Below are 19,714 nucleotides of genomic sequence, written 5' to 3' on the forward strand. Positions count from 1 at the left end.
CGCACAAATACAAAGGTAAAATTTTTAGTACTAAGAAATTAGGGACTTGAACCCAGCACTGCAACCCTAAGACTAAACAGGGCAAAGGTTAGACCATATCCTGCCATAAGAAGGATTAAATCTAAAGAATTGCCTTTCCATCGCATCAGGCCGAATAAAGAAACCATTGAGGACTGACCACCTGAAAATATGACAAAGTACTAACCAAGAATCAAATAAAAGACCACTGGCGGTAAAAAACCCAGCTCTACTCGTGGATAGCCGTCGGAGGATGTCCGGAAAGCCATAGATCCCCTCAAAATTTATAAAACCTCAGAAATTTAAATCATGGTACGTTGAAGACTTAAACCTAGAAGGGAAATAATAGAATTGAGGGCAGATTCTAACAAGGCTCCTTACCCGAATGACTCCAGAAGCCAGAGCTTGACTCTTTCAAGAGAAATATGATAAGAGACTCTAAAATTTTAATATCTGTTACTTTAATCAAGCACAATAAAATAAAATTACGGATAGCAAATAAATTTAAATGTTTAACAACACATTCACAGGCTTAAATCACAGATTCCATATGAACATAAATATATTATAAAATATTCACCTATAACATTTTAACAAAACAATTAAATATAAATTAAATATAAATTTTAAACAAAACAATTTTAATATAAAAAAAAAAAACACTAAATATTATCTTAGAAAAACTTATAATTTATGTATAATCAAAAAAAAAATAAAAAAAATATTTTAAAACATTTAAAAATATTATTTTAATATTATATAAATAATATAAAAATTATAATATATATAAAAAAAATATATATTAAAAAGAAAAAGAAAAAATTATAAAGAAAAAAATTATAAAAATTTTTAAATTTATATTAAATTATTAAAAATAAAAAAATTATAATTTTTTTTATTTTTTTTTTTTTCTTTTTTTAAATATATAAAATAAAAAAAATTATTTTTTTTAAAAAAAGCTTTTTTTTTTTTTAACCCTTTTTTTTTTTTTTTTTTTTTTCCATTTTTTAAAATTTTTTTCCCCCTTTTTAATTTAAAATTATTTTTTTTTCATTTTTAAAATTTTTTCCACCTTTATTTTTTTTTTTTTTTTTTTTTGCTATTTTTTTTTTTTTTAATTTTTTTTTTTTAATTTTTTTTTATTTTTTTTTTTTATTTTTATTTCTTATTTTTTTAATTTTTTAATTTATAATTTTAATAAATTTTAAAAATTTATAAAAATTATAAAAAAAAAAAAAATAAAATATTAAAAAATAAATTAAACAAAAATAAAAAATTAAAAAATAATAAAAAATATATATATATATATATATATATATATACACATACACACACACACATATATATACATATACACACACACACATATATATATGTATATATATATATAATTTTTTTTTTAAGGAAAAGAAAAAGGCGGGATTGGCTACACTACCAATATATAACTGGCAGCAAACAAGGTGCCAATAGACTATAACAGAGATAAAAAGGAAACACAGTGAAGGTGAAAAACTGAAATTCATTTATTTGAAAAGTACTTGCAAAAAATTCACTACAAACTGCACTGAGTCTTGCAGACCATGTGTGACTGAAACAAGTGGCAAATGAGATCTGAGGATTTGACAGGATGGAAGGGCATTATGGGTAGTGGGTTTCTGTAAACATGAACATTTAGCCCTGCAAAAAAAAAGTGCACTGGCTACCTTTAAATAAACTATACTATGCAATGTTATATTAAATGCATGAAAGTATTAATGCCACTGGGGAAGCAAGTAAATATATAACTTACTTCCTACAGTTTCAAACTATTTTTTACTGAACTGCTTTTCCATGTACATTTACATGGTAATTATAATGTATCTTGTACATTTCTGTTAACTAACTGAGACAGGGTTATCTTCAAATCACCCTTACTAAGATTTCCTGTGGCAACTGACCAAGTGATATACTAACCCACAGCACCTTTAAGTATGCAACTGAGACTTCCTTACTACCTAAACTGAATAATGTGCTCCAACTTTTTGCAGAAATATCAATTGGAAATAATCATCTATTATTGGATTTATTCTTTTTAGTGCTGTATGAAGTCAATGTGAAATACCATTTTATTTTTGTTCAACGTCTCAAACCACATTTCTTCCTTCACACCACTGTACCTCATAAAGAAAAGATGAGGATCACAGACAACTGCAACACAAAAGATACACGATATGTACACATCACCAAAGAAAGGAAAGAAATTGTGACACCAAAAAATTATGGTAAATGAAAGACTATGGCCATGAAGAGTCTCGCAACTTCACAAAGACTATTTTCATATTCACAAACGAAGGCCAGGCTAAAAACAAGAAAGTGTGGGTTCAACAAAAGATCTGCAGAGTTTCATGTAAAGGCAGTACTGTTTTTATCTGAGTGGTGCTTTTTTATCACATCAAGCTAGTCAGGAGTAAGGAATGATTTTGTATAAAATTATGCTACTGCAATCTGAATCAATAATGGCTGATATACAAAAAAAGGGAAACAGAATGCTTGCCATAAGCAAGCATTTCCAAGAGTATCTTCACCATTGTATATGGAAGTGCCAAGCAAATAATGCCACATCCCTACAGAAGCTGTTACTTTAAAGATCCAGATATGCCAGCACTAGGGCACCCTAACAGTGATCCAAATGACTCAGGATCAATCAGCAAGCCACATGCCAGAAGAGATGTCTAAGGAGAGTAAAAGTGAGCCTAGCCTATGATGGGGGAAGGGAGGCAGCCAGACTCAGTTTGCTGGTAGCTTCTACTAGAGGCAGAAAGTAGAACAGACGGGCACAGTATCATGTCACGTGCTTGGTCATCAACCAAAATGAATACTCTAAGCAGGAGGGGTAGTACATACATAGACACATGCATGCAAAATGGGGCTAGTTGCAGTCCTCATTACAGCGGTGCATGTGCAGAGCTGACTTGGGTCACGGTATTAATGCATATTGCAGAAAATGACCAATAAAGCACAGAGTATGATGCCACATCCAGTCCTGTGGACAAGCAGAATCTACTCTTAAACTTGAGTAAGTGTGACTACTACCTTGGGTCACTCCAGAAATGACGCTGTTGGCCAAGAAGGAACAACCCAAAGAAGTGTAAATATGATAAAATAAGCTTGCATAGCCTCAAGTGGCAGGAGGGGAATAATGCCAGACTTTAAAGCCAAAGGTGGCAAGGGTATCCTGGTGTTGAACATTCTGAGTGCTACTGATGGCAAAAATCAACTGGATACAAAAAACAATTTTCATGGATTCTGATATACAGAGAAGGGCTGAAGACTTGCTATACTGCGCCCCCTAAAGTAATGGTATACGATAATGGCTCATACCTGTTCTCTTATCTGCAAAGTTGACAAAAATGCAAAGAAAAACAGCAGTAAAAAGGGCAAAAAAAAAAGAAGAAAAAAAATTAAATTTATCAGGGACCCCCAATACTACAAAGAATTTCAAAAATTAGAGCACAGCTACAGTCAAATTAGACTTCAAGTACTACCCTATTTACTCTACAAATCAACTCAAATTCAAAGATTCAATCATGCAGATCACTTTTACATGAAACACATTTGCTATTATCAAGCAAACACAAATACATCTGAATTTAAAGTGTCAGTGTTCATCTCCTTGCACAATTTTACTTTACAAGCCATAAATAAAGAAGTAACCTTGATGAGTTACAAGTGAAATAAAATAACGTGAAGGTTACATAACTTACTTTAAATTGTGGGACTGAAGAGGTTTACAGTGATACAGGAGGTCAGTGAGATGTGCTACGAACCACCAGTTACTAAGTGCGATACTGCAAGAGACAAAATAGAAAAGGTTATCTGAAGCAGGACTCTTGGTTAGTTTCTCCCCTAGCTGAACTTCACCAAAAATGTTGCAAGCATTGTTGACTTGCTGGTAAAAACGTGGCTACCATATTCTACACCTAAATGTTCTGCTTTGAAATCTACAATGGAGATACAATATAGCAGGATAACTTTACCAATAAAGTTGGAATCAATGTTGATGCCTCTGTAAGAGCACTCCCACCCTCACTCTTTACTCAAAAAACATTCTTGCCACATCTTCCTACACACAATATGTCTCTCAGCCTCATCACAAGACTAGCTATGAACCAGCAGATTCCCCATCCACAAACCAAGGTAATGCTAGAACTAAGATATTGCTCTTCTTACCAATCTCCCCTAAATCCTTTAGTTTCAAATGTGAACTTTGAACAAAAACAGGTTCAGTAACACAAAGTGGATGCCTGGAGACTATGCCACGGCACTGGTATGGCTGTATTCCTTTTCATAGTTTGCTTCTCCACAACTGCTCAATATTTGGCCACAGAAGACATAAGGCAAAATTCTCCTGCTAGGAAATAATCACAATGACTAAGAGAAGGTCTCAACTATTAAGCCCACAGACCTTTGTTTGACACCTTCACCTTGTAAGTTTCCAAGCTCTCAGGAAGTAATATTAACAAACAAAACCTTTCCTGGTCATAACAGATAATACCCTTACTGCAGGAGCTACTGGCCTAGTCAACAAAACAACAGTTTCAAATTGATTAACAACCGTGACTATGACTTCTAAGCTGCAACATCACTGTATGTGATCCGGAATAATCATCTGTATCCTCACTTAACTGAACTATAAGTATCATAAAGATCACTGCCCCAGCAGAATTCCTAATATGTGGGAACAGTAATAAAGAGGTTAGCTAGCAAGGAAAAGTAAAACAGTGTAAGAAACTTCTCTGTGTGGAAGATTTTCAGTCCATATATCTCTAGTTAATCACTGTATATTAATCACATCAGACATACTAGTAGAAGTAGCGAACGTAAACTTGTCAGGTCAAAAAAATAATAAAAAATATACAATTTGAAATATTTTACAAAATTACTAAGCATTCGAAAGCAATTCAAGCAAGGGAGGCAGTCTGTTTCCAGTCGAAAATCCTTTATTAAATACACAGACAAGCGATCCAAGTAAAACAAAAATTGAGTAATAGTTTTCTCACAAGCTTTCTAAATATATATATACTTTTTGTCAGGTAAGGGAGTGGTTTAGTGTGCTGTAAATCAAAGTGTCATTGGTACACATGTTACATTCACATCCTTTCCCCCATCAGTGTGACATTCGAGCTGGTCTTTCCCTACTTAGTAGCAGTCATAATAATACAACTCTTATGTACTTTAAATAAAATTTATAATGATGTGGTACCTCATATTAACCACATTATTAAGTAGATCATTAAGTCTGTGACTTTATCCAAGACAATATACTACAAGGCTGAAAATATATCAACCTTAGTCCATCTTGTGATCAAAAAATATATATAAACGTATACATATACACTCTGCATGTAAAACATCAATTGTAAAAATCATATTCTATTTTCATAAACTATTGTTAACAAAGATCACTTTCATCCTTCTTGACTTCTTCAGGTCTGTGTATAAGAACCCTAAAAACTATCTATAAAAATATTATTGTATAATTAGTATTGTTATTACACATCATTTTGAATAAAGTGGAAAAAAAGAGAACAAGAAAAAAAATGTATGACGATGAAAACAAAATATACACTTAAATTAAAACTGATTTAAAATGGTATTTAAAAACCAACTGGTAAAATAAAATAAAATAAACTTAGTCATGTAAACAATGTGGCAATTTTCTAAGTTCCAGTACACTTTTAATTGAACAGTAGTAGTTTAGTCCAGGCTTCCTAAAACAGTTCAGCTTTAATTGCCACGAGTTCATGTTTCTGCAAAATATTCGGGATGTCTCCTTCAAGATTACCCATGTCTATGCGATCCAGGATCTGACTTAATAATCTACTTAATAATCTGGTTAAATAAGAGGAACCACATCATTATATATTTTATTTAAAGTACATAAGAGTTATATTATTATGACAGCTACTAAGTAGGGCAGGACCAGCTCGGATGTCACACTGATGGGGGAAGGGATGTGAATTTAACATGTGTATCAATAACACTTTGCTTTATAGCACAATAAACCACTCCTGTGCCTCATAAAAAGTATACATCAATTTAGAAAGCTTGCGAGGAAACTATTACTCTACTTTCGTTTTATTTGGATCGCTTGTCTGTGTACTTAATAAAGGATTTTCGACTGGAAACAGACTGCCTGCCTTGCTTGGATTACTTTCGAATACTTAGTAATTCTGTACAATATTTCAAATTATATATATTTTTAATTTTTTTGACTTAAGACGAGTTTAGGTTCGCTACGTCTACTACTATTGTCTGATCTGATTAATATACAGTGATTAACTAGAGATATATGGACTGAAAATCTTCCACATAGAGAAGTTTCTTACACTGTTTTGTTTTTGGACCCACTATACTTGTTTAGTGGGTTGTTTGAGACTTCCAGGATACCACAGAGATTACTTGTTTTTTTATAGCCAGGAAAAGTCTGATTTCAGACCATAGAAGTGGACTACATTTGAACTTGAACTGCACATGATACAACTGTGTTAATGTTATGTAGTTGACATTATCATTTACTATATGAAAAAAATAAGAAAATATCACTTTCACTTTATGTGATTATTCTGCCTCATTACCCAAGCCTCATTGTCCAGGCTGTTCCTGGAAAGGGTCCTCAGACCAATGGATCTATCTTATTAACAAACAAGCAAGCAAAAAAATAAATCTCTGTTGTCCAGGCTGTTCCTGGAAAGGGTCCTCAGACCAATGGATCTATCTTATTAACAAACAAGCAAGCAAAGAAATAAATCTCTTATCTATATATACTTATTAACACTAGGACAACCTAAATGTCATATTTCGCTAATGCAACCTGAATAACTTGTTTAACTTCTTCTTTAATATAGATATATATGTTTATTTATGTACACCCATGTTTACAGCTATTCTACTACAAATGCTTGTATACAACTTACTCTACTTCAAAACAATATTGTGATTGTACCAGTGTGAAACTATAGTTGTATATAATAGGCTTTTATGTAATGTGAACCCTGCTAATATGCTACTATGTATGATTTTCTAATACTGCACCATCAAAGAAGACACTACTGTTCAAGTTATCTGTGTCACTTTACATTGTATATTACGTATTATATTACATTAATGAAGCTTTTCTCATGGGCCTCCACTAAAAAAAAAGGGTTTTACACTTAGCTGGACTTCCACGGCCAACAAATGAAAAAAGAAGTGATGTACTCACCATAACGTTCCACCTGAGTAGTTAGACTTCATTTGTCATCAACCTGTGAGTTTCGAATCAGACATGGATCCTAGCCGAAAGCTTTCCAAGCTAAAATCTGAGCTCCAAGTTCCTCCCCTTACCCATACTACAGTGCAACCTCCTTCCAACCCTCAGATCGAGTTTGCCACCCACAACGTGACACACATCAACCCAAGAGAAATAACCTGACCTGTTCACACAGACTAAGCTTATAATACCCAATAAGTTTAAGTCCAAGTACTATCGCAAACGACCACGGTCAGGGGGAAGGAGGGATGGAAGGTTTATGACAAACAAAGTCTAACTACTCAGATGGAACGTTATGGTGAGTACATAATGTCTTTATCTGAAGTAGTTAACTTCATTTGATCATCAACTTGTGGGACAGAGTACCGAGCTACCAAAAAACCTTGGGAGGCCCTTATGGAAGGATATTCCGGAGCACTGCAGAACCAAAAGAAGCCCTTCCTCTAGATAACATGTCTAGCTTATAATGAGTAATAAAAGTGTGAGAGGAAGCCCAGGTAGACGCTGAACAAATGTCATCCAGAGAAACTCTGGACCAGAAAGCAGCTGAAATAGCCATAGAATGAGTAGAATGAGCATGAACCCTGTACACTTGCAGGATACAAAGTGAAATCCATCTAACAATAGTCACCTTAGAAACTGGTTTCCCCAAAAAGGGCTTGGCAAAGGAAACAAATAACTGATCAGACTTACAAAAGGGTTTAGTCCTATGTAAATAAAAGCATAGCTGTCTGTGGAAATCCAGCAAATGAAGTTTGTATTCCTCTTTGTTTTGAAAATTATGGAAAAATACTGGGAGATTAATAGACTGACTGATATTTGACTCTGAAGCAACTTTAGGAAGGAAAGAAGGATTTGTCCTTAAAGAAACCCTGTCCTTATGAAAAATTAAGTATAGGGGTTTTATACACAAGTCTTGAAGTTCGGACACCTTCCTAGCTGAAGTGACAGCCACCAGGAAGGCCATCTTCCAAGACAAAAATTTTAAATTAACTGACTCTGCTGGTTCGAACGGAGGCGCAACTAAGGCCTGAAGAACCAAGATCAAATCCCACGGAGGGGAAGGATGCTTAATTGGAGGTCTTAGCAAAAACGGGCCTTTGATGAGAGTCTTACAAATCCTAGAAGCAGCTAGTGAACCTGAATTTCTCCTACATGAAAGTGGGAAATAGCTGCCAGATGGACCTTAACAGTGGAAGAGCTGACCCCCTGCTGGAAAATCTGAGACAGAAATTCTATGATCGCTGGAATTGGGGCATTAAACGGATCCAAATTTCTCTGAGAAGCCCAGATGGAAAAACGCATCCATTTACTACGGTACACCGTTCGGGTGGATGACTTGTGCATCACCACCAGAATGACTTAACAGGAGAAGAGAGTCCGGGAGTCCTGGCAATTAGAGGAACTTAAGCAACCAAGCAGTAAGCTTGAGGCTGTCCAGATTCGGAGGAGGAATTCCGGAGGGATGACAAATGAGATCCGGAATGGGATCTAAGATCCAAGGCGGAGCTACTAGATGAGACCGTAGGCAAGGGAACCAAACTTGACGAGGCCAGAATGGGGCTATGAGGATAATCCTGCTCCCCAACAGATGGGCTTTCTGCAAGAATTATGTCATTAGAGGTAGCGGGGGATACACATAAAGACCACCAGTTGGCCAAGCATGGACATGAGTGTCTCTGGGGGCTTCCCCTCGTGGAGGAATCACAGGGAAGAACTCGCTGCATTTCACGTTGGACAGCGATGTGAAGAGATTGCAGCAAGGCTGACCACACTTGAGGAAGATCTGTTCTGCTACACAAGGGTTCAGAGACCACTCATAGGGTAAAAGGATAGTCCTGCTCAGTTTGTTCACCAAAATGTTGGAACAACACAGAATGTGTGTTGCTATCAGAAAACAGTTGGTGAAGATTGCCCATTCCCACACTCTCATGGCCTCTCGACAAAGCGGGTAGGACCTGGTTCATCCCTGTTTGCTGATATACCAGACCACTAACATGTTGTCTGACTGAATTGCAATCATTCCCAGAGGAAGAGAAGCATGAAGGAAGGACCGTCCTCATCTGTAGAACATTGATATGCAGAACAGTCTCATTCAGGGAACACATGCCTTAGACAGTCCTGCCCGAGCAGTGTCCCCCCCACCCTAGACGGGAGGCATCCGTGGTCACCGTGGCTTGGGGTGGGGTCACAATAAAGGGGCGTCCTTCTTGAAGATCCTGGGATTGGAGCCACCAGCTAAGTCTTGCACACCTTGCGTAGAGAAATCAAGTAACCTAAGGGCTGGTATAACAGAGACCGCTGAACTTGTAACGTCCACTGTAACACTCTCATGTGTAAACGTGCAGAAGGAACCGTATTTACAGCTGCTGTCATAGACCCTAAAGCCCGCAGAACTAGTTCTGCTGGGGGTGAGGATGTCTGAAAAAGTGCCAATACATGAATGGTCAGGCTCCGAAGTCTGTCCGAAGTCAAAAATACCTTGGCCTTGAGAGAATCTATTCTTGCTGCTATGAAGTCCAGAATCTGAACGGGCTGAAGAGAGGATTTTGCAATGTTTATCGTGATACCCAGTAAATCTGACAGTTGAAGGAAAAACTTTCTGGCTTAAACAAGTAGATGCCTAGAGGGGGCAGTGAAGAGCCAATCACCTAGGTACGGAAAGACTTGAATGACCTGAAGTCTCAGGTGGGCCGCTACAACTGCCACGACTTTGGGAAACACCCTGGGGGCTGTGGTGAGACCCAAGGGTAGGACCTTGAACTGGTAGTGATTGGCTCCATGCTGAAAGTGGAGAAATCTCCTGGATCGTCTGTCCATCATGATGTGGTAAGTATGCATCCTTGAAGTCTACAGAGCACATCTAGTCTTCCTCCTGCAAGAATGGCAGAATGGATTGTAAGGTGACTATCCAGAACTTCTCCTTGGCAACAGACAAAGTTCAATGTGGATAGGTAGAGAATCGGCCTCAAGTCCCCTGTCTTTTTTGGCACCAAAAAGAACCTGGAATAGATGCCTGACCCGAACTGATCTGAGGGGACTGGCTGGATTGCTCTTTTGTTTAGAAGCTTTTCTATTTCCATAGCTGCTACCTCCCTTTGAGCGGGTGGAACGTCTGGGAGATGCTTTGGAGGTAAGGGACTGGTCAGAAAGGGAATGGAATAACCTCTGGATATTATCCGAAGTACCCAGCCGTCCGACATGATGGACTCCCACTGAGCTAGGTGCTTCGAAAAACACCCCCCGACTGCCTCCAGAGTGTATCAGTCGGGTAACCCCTCAGGGCTGCTGCGCAGGTCGATCCGTGAATGGTTCCCGTGACCCAAAATTCTTTAGTCCCCCTCTGCACCGACATCCACCATGTCCCCCTCTGCCTCTTGGGGCAAAGGAGTCCTGAGTGTCCAGGGAATACTGAGACTTCTGGAATCGCACCTTCTTTTGCCCTCGCTGATTCCTGGAAAAGGATCTTTGAGGGTTAGAGAAGCGGATCCCGACAGCCGACAGCGTCTTCCCGTCGTCCTCACTCTGGACTAGCGTATCTCGGACAGTCTTCCCGAACAGGGTTGAACCGTCATAAGGGGCATCCGTGAAGGATGCCTTGAAAGGTTCCGCAAAACCGCAAAGCCGGAGCCAGGCGTGACGCCTCATGGCAACGCCAGACCCGGCCACCCTAGTGGCTCCCTTGGTGGCATGAGAGAGTAGGTGCATGAACGTGTTAGTCATCGACTTAAGAGTGGCCATATGTGCCGAGAATGAATGTTTATCCTCGTCCGAAATGGACTCCTGGGGAGACACAGAGTACTCTTTCACATGGTCGCGCTGAAGTGTGATCATGTGGGCCATATAGTTCAGCGCCCTTATGGCAAAGGTAGCTGAAGCATACGCTTTTTGAGTTGATCCATTGCCCTAGACTCTTTGTCCAGAGGATGGACCGAGGAACTCTCTTGAGCCAGTTCCTTTTTAGTGGCCGCTGCCACCACCATGGCATCGACTGGGGAACCCTTACTCCATGCTGGCTAATCCACAGGAGGTCTCAAAATCTTGTCTGGCCTTTTTGGTATAGGTTCTACAGTGTCCGTCTTCTTCCAAGCTCTGGTGGTAATGAGGTCCACCAGAGGATCAGCCGGGTTGGACATCCAAAAGGTAGATGGGCCTGCGTCGAATGCCTTCAGGAATACCGACTCGTCCGAGGAAGGCTTTTGGGTGGACCAACCTCCCTGCTGGCGCAGGATTTCCATTAAGTCTCCAAATAAGACATCCTCGGGAGGTGATCTGGGGGAGCCTTCCCCTTCCTCCAAGTCAGTATCCTCTGTGCGGGACTCTGGGGAGTCCAAGTGCCTCCTGCTGCACTTGCGAGGAATCTCCTCGGGGGTCACAAACAGCTTCATATTCCTCAAGGGGAACCGTCTGGGGCGTAGCAGACACAGGCTGTCTCTGAGAGAACAGGATGACAGAAGACACACTCAGCAGCGTGGGAGCAGGGACGGACTCCGAATGAGGGGTCTCAATCCTCCTGAGAGAACTCTCTCCACAATGTTGAAGGCTGAAGGGGGACCGGCTTCTCTAAAACTAGAAGAATGAGTAACCGTGCCCCTCGGATACGATGAAGGGATCGGAGCCGAACCCGGAACAGACGGACCCATAAGAATGGTATATCCCGCCAATAGAGCCGATGACACACGCATCCGCCCGGACCCGATGCCCAAATCATGGCTCCGAGAGCTTGGATCTGAAGCCATAGGATCTGATATACTCCAGGGCATGGCCAGCGTTGAGGTTGGGGGAACCATCGGTGACGACCCCCTGACTCTGGGGCTCCTTGGGTCCAGGGACCACGAAACCCGGGTATGGATTGGAGAAGGAGCTATCGGGGCAAACATCGGAGCCCAACTCCCCACTCCGGCGGGAGAGAGAGCCAGCAACACTCCCATCTGCAACTGAGTCTGTACAAACCTTATCATCCGGTCCATGTTAGCCTCTGAGAGGCTTCTTGTAGATCTGGAGGATGCCACCAACACCGGCCGAGAGGGCTGATGCGTGGACGACCTTGAAGCAGGCCGAACCTCCTCCTCCTCCTCTGGCACCGGAGAAAATCTAGGGGATCGGAGCCAAAGGGAAGACAGCTTAGAAGTTTTGACCGGGGTAGCGAAAACTTCAATAGGAGGACCCGATAGATCCGACAGAGCCGCTGGTCTCTTACAACCCCTATTCTTTTCTCTCGCTCTCTCTCTCTCTCCCTATGCTTTTCCTTCCTGGCCTCTGTCACCCTGTTTTGATACGAGAGTGTGAGTCCCAGACAAGGGAGGAGGACCTGAAGCTGATACGGCCACAGCCGTGGACGTAGAGAAAGGAGAAGAGGAAGAAACAGCTTCTGCCCAGAGAAGCCCAGCTAAAATTAACTTAGTCCTGCGGTCCCACAGGGCCCGTGGATTAAAGGCTGCACAGATTTTGCAGCATGAAGAAAGGTGGGGAACCCCCAAACACAAGACGCACAGTGTGTGGCCATCAGCCGGAGACAACTTATAGCCACACACTGTGCATTTTGAGAAAGTCGGCTTTTGAGGGCCCATCTCAATCCCCACAACAAAAAATAAGGCTAACTAAAGCACCACCTACAATCACACCACACACAGCAAAGGTGGGAAAGGGAGGCCTACACTAACAAAACCACAAAGCCCTACTTTCTCCTTTAGCCAAAATCATGGAAAAATGCATCCATCAACAACTTCTGGATCACCTTCTCCAAAATAACTTACTAGCAGACTGTCAGCATGGTTTTAGACCTTTCTATAGTACTACCACTGCTCTCCTATCCTTCTCTGACTGCATTAACAAACATCATAATAATACCATGGTCCTATGCACTCTTTATTGACTTATCTAAAGCTTTTGACATGTTTAACCATCAACTACTTCTGAACATACTAAAATCACTTTCACTCAACACACAGACATTAAAATGGTTCAACTCTTACTTGCATAATAGACAGCAAGCTGCCCTTTGGGAAAAAAAACTATCCACACATCTCCCTATTACCCTTGGTGTCCCTCAAGGCTCTATCCTGGGACCTCTCCTCGTCTCCATTTTCATCAATGATCTTAGTATAAATCTTCCTCTAGCTACCTGCATACAATATGCAGATGACTCCACACTAATTTGTAATGCCTCTTCTTCATCAGAACTCCAATCCATCACCCAAACAGTATTTAACCTAGTTGAAAACTGGTTCCTACAACGTTGCCTTCTCCTAAATGCCAAAAAAACAAAACTATTGCTATTTACTCCAACTCTAAAATCCTCCCCAATAAATTTCTCCATTATATCCAACAATGGTACTGTCACAGCTCCTGACCCAACTACCAAACTCTTAGGTGTAATAATTGACCACAGCCTTAACTTTGACTCGCATATCAACTCTACTATTACATCACTAAACAGAAAACTTGGTTCTCTGTATAGGATAAAACCTTTCCTTACCCCTGAAGCCAGAACTACCATTGCCCATACCCATCTGATTTCTACCATCCTCTATGCCTCCCCCATTCATACTAATCTTTCCAAAAGCAACCTTATTAAGGTGGCAACCTCCTATAACAACATTGCCAAATTTGCTACAGGTTCTCCATTTAGAACTCACCACTGCCTGAATCTCAAACAGCTGGGATGGCTAGAACTGCAAAACCAGCTGATATTTCAACAACTCACCATCATCCATAGGATTCTGTACCATCCTAGTAATACTCCTACTCTCTGTAGCCTCATCTCCCCCCTATGTAAATCTTACTACCCTTCGCTGAGCAAATAAATCTCTGGTTACCATTCAGAAATCCCACAACAAAGCAGGTGATTCTCTTTTCTCTAATTCTGTGGGGAAGATTTGGAATAGGCTTCCTAGCAAACTTACATCATTATCATCATTACCACTCTTCAAAATCCAACTAAAAATTCTACTAAAGACACAATGGCTATGCCCATGTACCAACCCAGACTAACACTCACCCAGTATATTGTTACTGTTTACCTCTCTCCCATTGCCCTTAAAGTAGGATTAGTAATCCTCCCCTTTTTCCCAATTTTAAGTCTAGTTTTTCTCAGGGAACTACCTTATGAGTATGTACTTTGTAACACTCATCTAGCTGTGAGCACTACTGCTCCACCTTGTATATAGAGTAACAATCTTTTTACTTTGACAGTATTGTTTAGGTGTATATATGCAAACTTTTTTATTATCTTAGAGATATACTTTATTAATCAACTGTAATACTTTTATTTCAATCCTTACTTCTTTCCTAACCTGCCTTATGATGAATGTCTAACCCTTTACCATGTAAATAGTACTGTATTGTTTTTGTTAAACTCTGTAGTCAATTGCTTTAAATTTAGCCTTTTGATGTAAATCTCCATCAACAATGTATTTCAAATAATTTTTAGTTTTGCTGTACTGTTTTATTAGCTTAATTTTGGAGCTTATCCCCCTGGGCCTCTACTGAAAATGGACATGTATCCAGTTGGACTAGCCCGGTCAACAAATGTAAAATAAAATAAATAAATAAAATAATTTTTGTACCTTTTCTTAACGGAAAACCTGTGGGGAGGTAAAGGAGAAGGTAAACACTACACATGTGCATTAAAACTAACTTTTTAACAGTTGAAGTAAGGAAACCCTACTCAACCTGCCTGGAGCTCAGAGATCACGTCTTGGCAAAGCCGCGGCAAATGAGATCTAGGGGTTGGAAGGAGTTTGCAGTGTAGTATGGGTAAGGAAAGGAGCTTGGATCTTAGCTTGGAAAGCTGCCTGCTTGGATCCATGTCGGACCCAAAACCCACAGGTTGATGATCAAATGAAGTTAACTACTTCAGATCAAACAAATATCTATCCTGGAGAAGTGAGGTCACAAACTTGCACTGTTTCTAAGGCAAATATCTAACTTGCAATATTTATAAAGCAATTAAATTGTGCTCCAAATAACTGTTTTCAGACACCTGATGCTGAGATGTTCCTGGAAAAAAAAACTCTACAGTGATATAGTTGAGGCTGTCACCTGTTCTCACCATTACAACTTCAGCAGAAAGTGAAGTAGCCAGTTAGCAACTGTCTGCTTAGTTAAACGTCTGCCTGGCCTCCCAAGATAAAGGAGAAACAGCTGGTCTGATTGTCTGAATTCTTTGATTATGTTGGTGTAATATCCAAGCTGCCACTGCAGCACCCTCTCTCTTTTGTTCTGGAGATTACAGTAAAAGGTAAATTGAAGGCTTTATCTAAGATCAGCTTTAAAATGACCCTAGTCAGGGAGGGAGGAAGAAGGAAAGGTTACCATACTACTATGGAATGCTGCATATATTTTTTTAGGCTTCAAGGCCTGTAGCTCAGAGATTCTTCTAGAGGTAGCATCCACCAAAATTTAGTTTTCTAAGAAAGAAATTCAAGTTCTACTGACTGGTAGGGCTCAAACTGAGAAAAAGTTGGCTTTTCAATGATGAAATTCAGATTCCCAAGGGGGAAGTACAGGTTTCTTGGCAGACCTAGGACAAAGGGCCCTTAATGAAAAAAATGCGATTTCTGAAGCAGAGAAGCTATGGTGATAAGTGACTAAAGCAAGAGGAGGCAGCAGATAAATAGACCTTAATGGAGACATTCCAAATTCTAGTCAAACAGTTCTGCCATGTACTTTAAAATGAAAGGCTAAAGGGCAGATGCTAGCACCACTTATCTGTTGATGTAGCAGACTAAGAATCGCTTCCTTTTACCTACAGTGGATATAAAAAGTGTACACACACCCCTGTTAAAATGCCAGGTTTTTGTGATATAAAAAATGAGACCACAATATAAAATTTCAAAACTTTTCCCACCTTTAATGTGACCTATAACCTGTACAATTCAATTGAAAAACAAATCTGTTAGGGGAAAAATATAAAAAATAAAAAACGTACAATAAGCTGGTTGCACAAGTGTGTACACCCATAAACTAATACTTTGTTGAAGCACCTTTTCTTGCTAAGTCACCAGCTAGAAAATATTTTCCACTCACAAATATATGATTTCCTAGTAATAGGTTTCTTTGCCTTCATTAGTACCTGCTGCATGTCCTCAGAAAAAAAGGTGCCTAAAAAGTATCAAAATTCTATCATCCAGGCAGTCAGCTGAAAAGATTTCAGGGCAGAGTGTTATCAAACAACCCCATTTTTGTGCAAATTGTGTGAAAGTCTGTGTTAATTCCCCTAGGCCAATTCCCAAAGAAGGAAGAACCACCGCTGCTTCCCAAGGGGGGACAGGGGTGTCACTACAATTATCTTTGGTGAGGCTGCCTGAATTTTCAGAATAAGCCTGGATATGGTATGGAAAGGGTGAAAAGGCACAGAAAAACATTTTCATTCAAAGGAATAAAAAATCATCTGTCTTCCAAGCTTGCTTGCCTGCAAGGAATCCTGAAGCAGACTTTTTTTAGTTGTCTTTCTGTCTGGAGACAAACAAATGTATTTGTGTAGCTTTGGACTAATTACTGAAAGATCCCCTTGGTTCAATATCCACTTGTGAGGGTCCACCCTGCTACTACTCAGCTTGTCTGCTATAGTGTTTTGCTCTGATAGAATGCATGCTGACTGCAGGTAAAGATTTTGCTGATTTGCAAAATCCCATGCCACCACTGATGGGGGAGTGTATGATCTGAAGCCCCTGATTATTTACCACATCACCATGGCATTATCTGTATTGACTTGAAGAGGCCCTAGGGACTAAAGAAAATGCAGATGTTGGCAAAAATTCTGACACGTGTGCCTTTGTCTGTCTTGAATGTCCCACAGCTGATGCAACTTTACCCCTACAGCTATAGCTTCCCAAGCAAAGTCTGAGGCACCTGTTGTAATGGACTAAATCAGAGCTGGAGGAGAAGAGGGGAGACCAGGGTTTAGAATTAAATGGTCCCTCCACCACTTTAACTGCCTTTTTACAAATCCCAGGACTAGAACCTGAAAAATCAGAAGGTGTTGGTGCAGAGACTAGACTGATTTATGGAACCATTAAATTTTTCTCACATCTAGTTGACTTAAAGGTATCATGACAATCATAGAAGTCATTCATCTCAGGATCCTGAGATAATCCCTGGCAGAAACTGTACATTGCTTGGAAAACCTCAGTAACTGCTCTAAGTAGAGGTATGCATTTTCTTGGGTAGAAGTATCCAGTAGACATTACAGAAAAACTATTCTATGAGCAGCACTAAGACAACATTGTTGAATGCTTAATTTGAATACCAGACTGATAAAAAGATCTTTGACCAGAAAAGGGGTTCTTGACATTCTAGCAAGACTCTGCAAAGATAAGATAGTCATCCAAATATGGAAAAAACGTGAATACCCTGCATCCAGCAATGAGCTACTGTAGGAGGCTGGCATTTTGCAAATACCCTTGATGCTGTAGAAAGCCCAAAGGGTAATGCAGAGAACTGGAAACGTCAGCCAAATTCAAAGCATCTCAGGAAAAGCCTAAACTCTTTGTGAACTGGAATATGATTACAGGCCTCATTGAAGAGCAGCGTTACCAGGTTAACTTAGAAGACAAATAAGTTGTAATAGGGAATTAAGGGATAGCATTTTGAATTTTGGGACTTTGACAAAAAAAGGTTGAGAAAGAAAAGGTGCAATACAGGTTCCATGTTACTACTTTCTTTGCCACAAGGACAAATCTTGAATGCAAACATGTTCCCAGAAGATCTGATGACACTATTTCTAAGATCCTCCCCGAGACAGCATATTTTGAAAAACATGGAAGAAATAGGGAAACTTGACTTGCAGGAGGAGTGGGAATCCCTTAAAAGGAGGGAGGGACTCCTACTCACATTTATAACATTGTTGGATAATTCTAAGTATCCACCTGTCCAAAACAGTCTGATTCCATATAGATGCAAATTTGGATTGTGGAATAGATTTAAAAGATTGACAGGATGGTAAGGGATTGGAATTAGTAGAAGTGAATAGTCAAACTGACTTTTTGGGCTGTCCTTGGTTTTTTTTTTGGGGGGGGTCCTTTATTTCTTTCTGGAGCATCCTTGCCATTGTTTGTTAAGCAACTATTACCAGGGGTTTGCTGAGACTGTTCATTTTGTTTTTTTTTAATTCAGAAACTATTCAGCTATAAACCTGGAAACCTACACAACCACAAGTGCTCAAGCACAGCGATTTCTGGACTTTGTCAAAATAAACACCCTAGAAAAATTACCCACAGGGAAACATCTTGCATTTTGTCATTTCTAATATGGGGGCATTTTGTACCATTTCTTGCATATCTTTGTCAATTATTAGGCCTGACTGTAAAGCAATCTCCTTCAAATTAAAACTGAAACCAGAGATCCCATCCACCCAAGGTCTGTCTGTCTTAGAGAAATTTCTAAACTTCCAACTTCTAAGTGACACACTGGCAAGTTTGTTATCACCACCAAATCCATGTTACCTACATGGAGGCTGAAGACATAGCTAACCTACTGGCCAATTAATTCAGCTCTAACTTCACCCTTCTCTCCCCTCCATCTGTCCCTCAAGACATACTTGAAACTGGCTCATTTCCAGCTATCACACAACACCAAGTTGTAAAAGCACTATCAAAAGCTAAAAATACTACATCGATGAGTCCTGAGAATATCCTTGGAAGCATCTTAAATAGCAGGAAGCACAATTTAGTCAATCTCACCCCCAAACAACACTGTTCAACCTCAGACTCCACACAGATTTTGTACGAAGAGAATGGAGAACAGTTACAGTCATTTTCCAGCATAAGGGGGGTACCTTTCACAAACACAGGCAATTACAGACCCATAAATCTGACCAGCGTCATACGCAAAGCCATGGAAAGACTTCTCATGGAACTAATCAATAAGGATATAGGGAACCTCCAAAACACAGGACAGTTTTCAGTTTGGCTTTATCAACGGCAGGTCATGCTTACTGTAGACTTCTTCACTAGGTAGGGCACCACAGCCTGACTTCCTAAAGGTTGTTTTAAAAATCACAAATATCAACTAAATAAGATTCTATTATTATTATTTATTTATTTATTTTGCAGCACATTATGGAGGAGAAATTGTACATCAGTGTTAAGGAAATTATAGGCTCTATTCATTTGCATCGTTAAGATGCTTGGTGTGATGATGCATGACTGGGTTAGCATCTGCCTGCAACTGATCTTTCATGGCACTAAGCAGGGATGTGGGGAGGTGCCACGAGACACCAGAGATACTATGAATATTCTGAATTATGTAACATCTGCAACTCTTAACACCTGGCATGAATGACTGTCTGACATTTTCTGTGATTTACAAGGGCAGGAAAAGGAGACCGTGGGGTCACTCAAACAACACAGGAACAGGTGTGTATGTATTTATGTATATGTGTGTGTGTGTGTGTGTGTGTGT

At 39.7% G+C, this 19,714-nt stretch overlaps 1 protein-coding gene across 1 annotated transcript in view; it reads right to left on the bottom strand.

Annotated features, from left to right (window-relative positions):
- Positions 1-19,714, bottom strand: part of NUP85 (nucleoporin 85) — a 1,184,651-nt gene that overhangs the window by 457,868 nt on the left and 707,069 nt on the right. Inside the window, exon 12 of the mRNA XM_044085035.1 lies at positions 3,762-3,845. Coding sequence (XP_043940970.1) covers positions 3,762-3,845 — 84 coding nt within the window. The remainder of the gene's footprint in view (positions 1-3,761; positions 3,846-19,714) is intronic.

Source organism: Protopterus annectens, chromosome 10.part0, assembly GCF_019279795.1.
Source record: "Protopterus annectens isolate FY-2018-M chromosome 10.part0, PAN1.0, whole genome shotgun sequence".
NCBI lineage: Eukaryota > Metazoa > Chordata > Ceratodontiformes > Protopteridae > Protopterus > Protopterus annectens.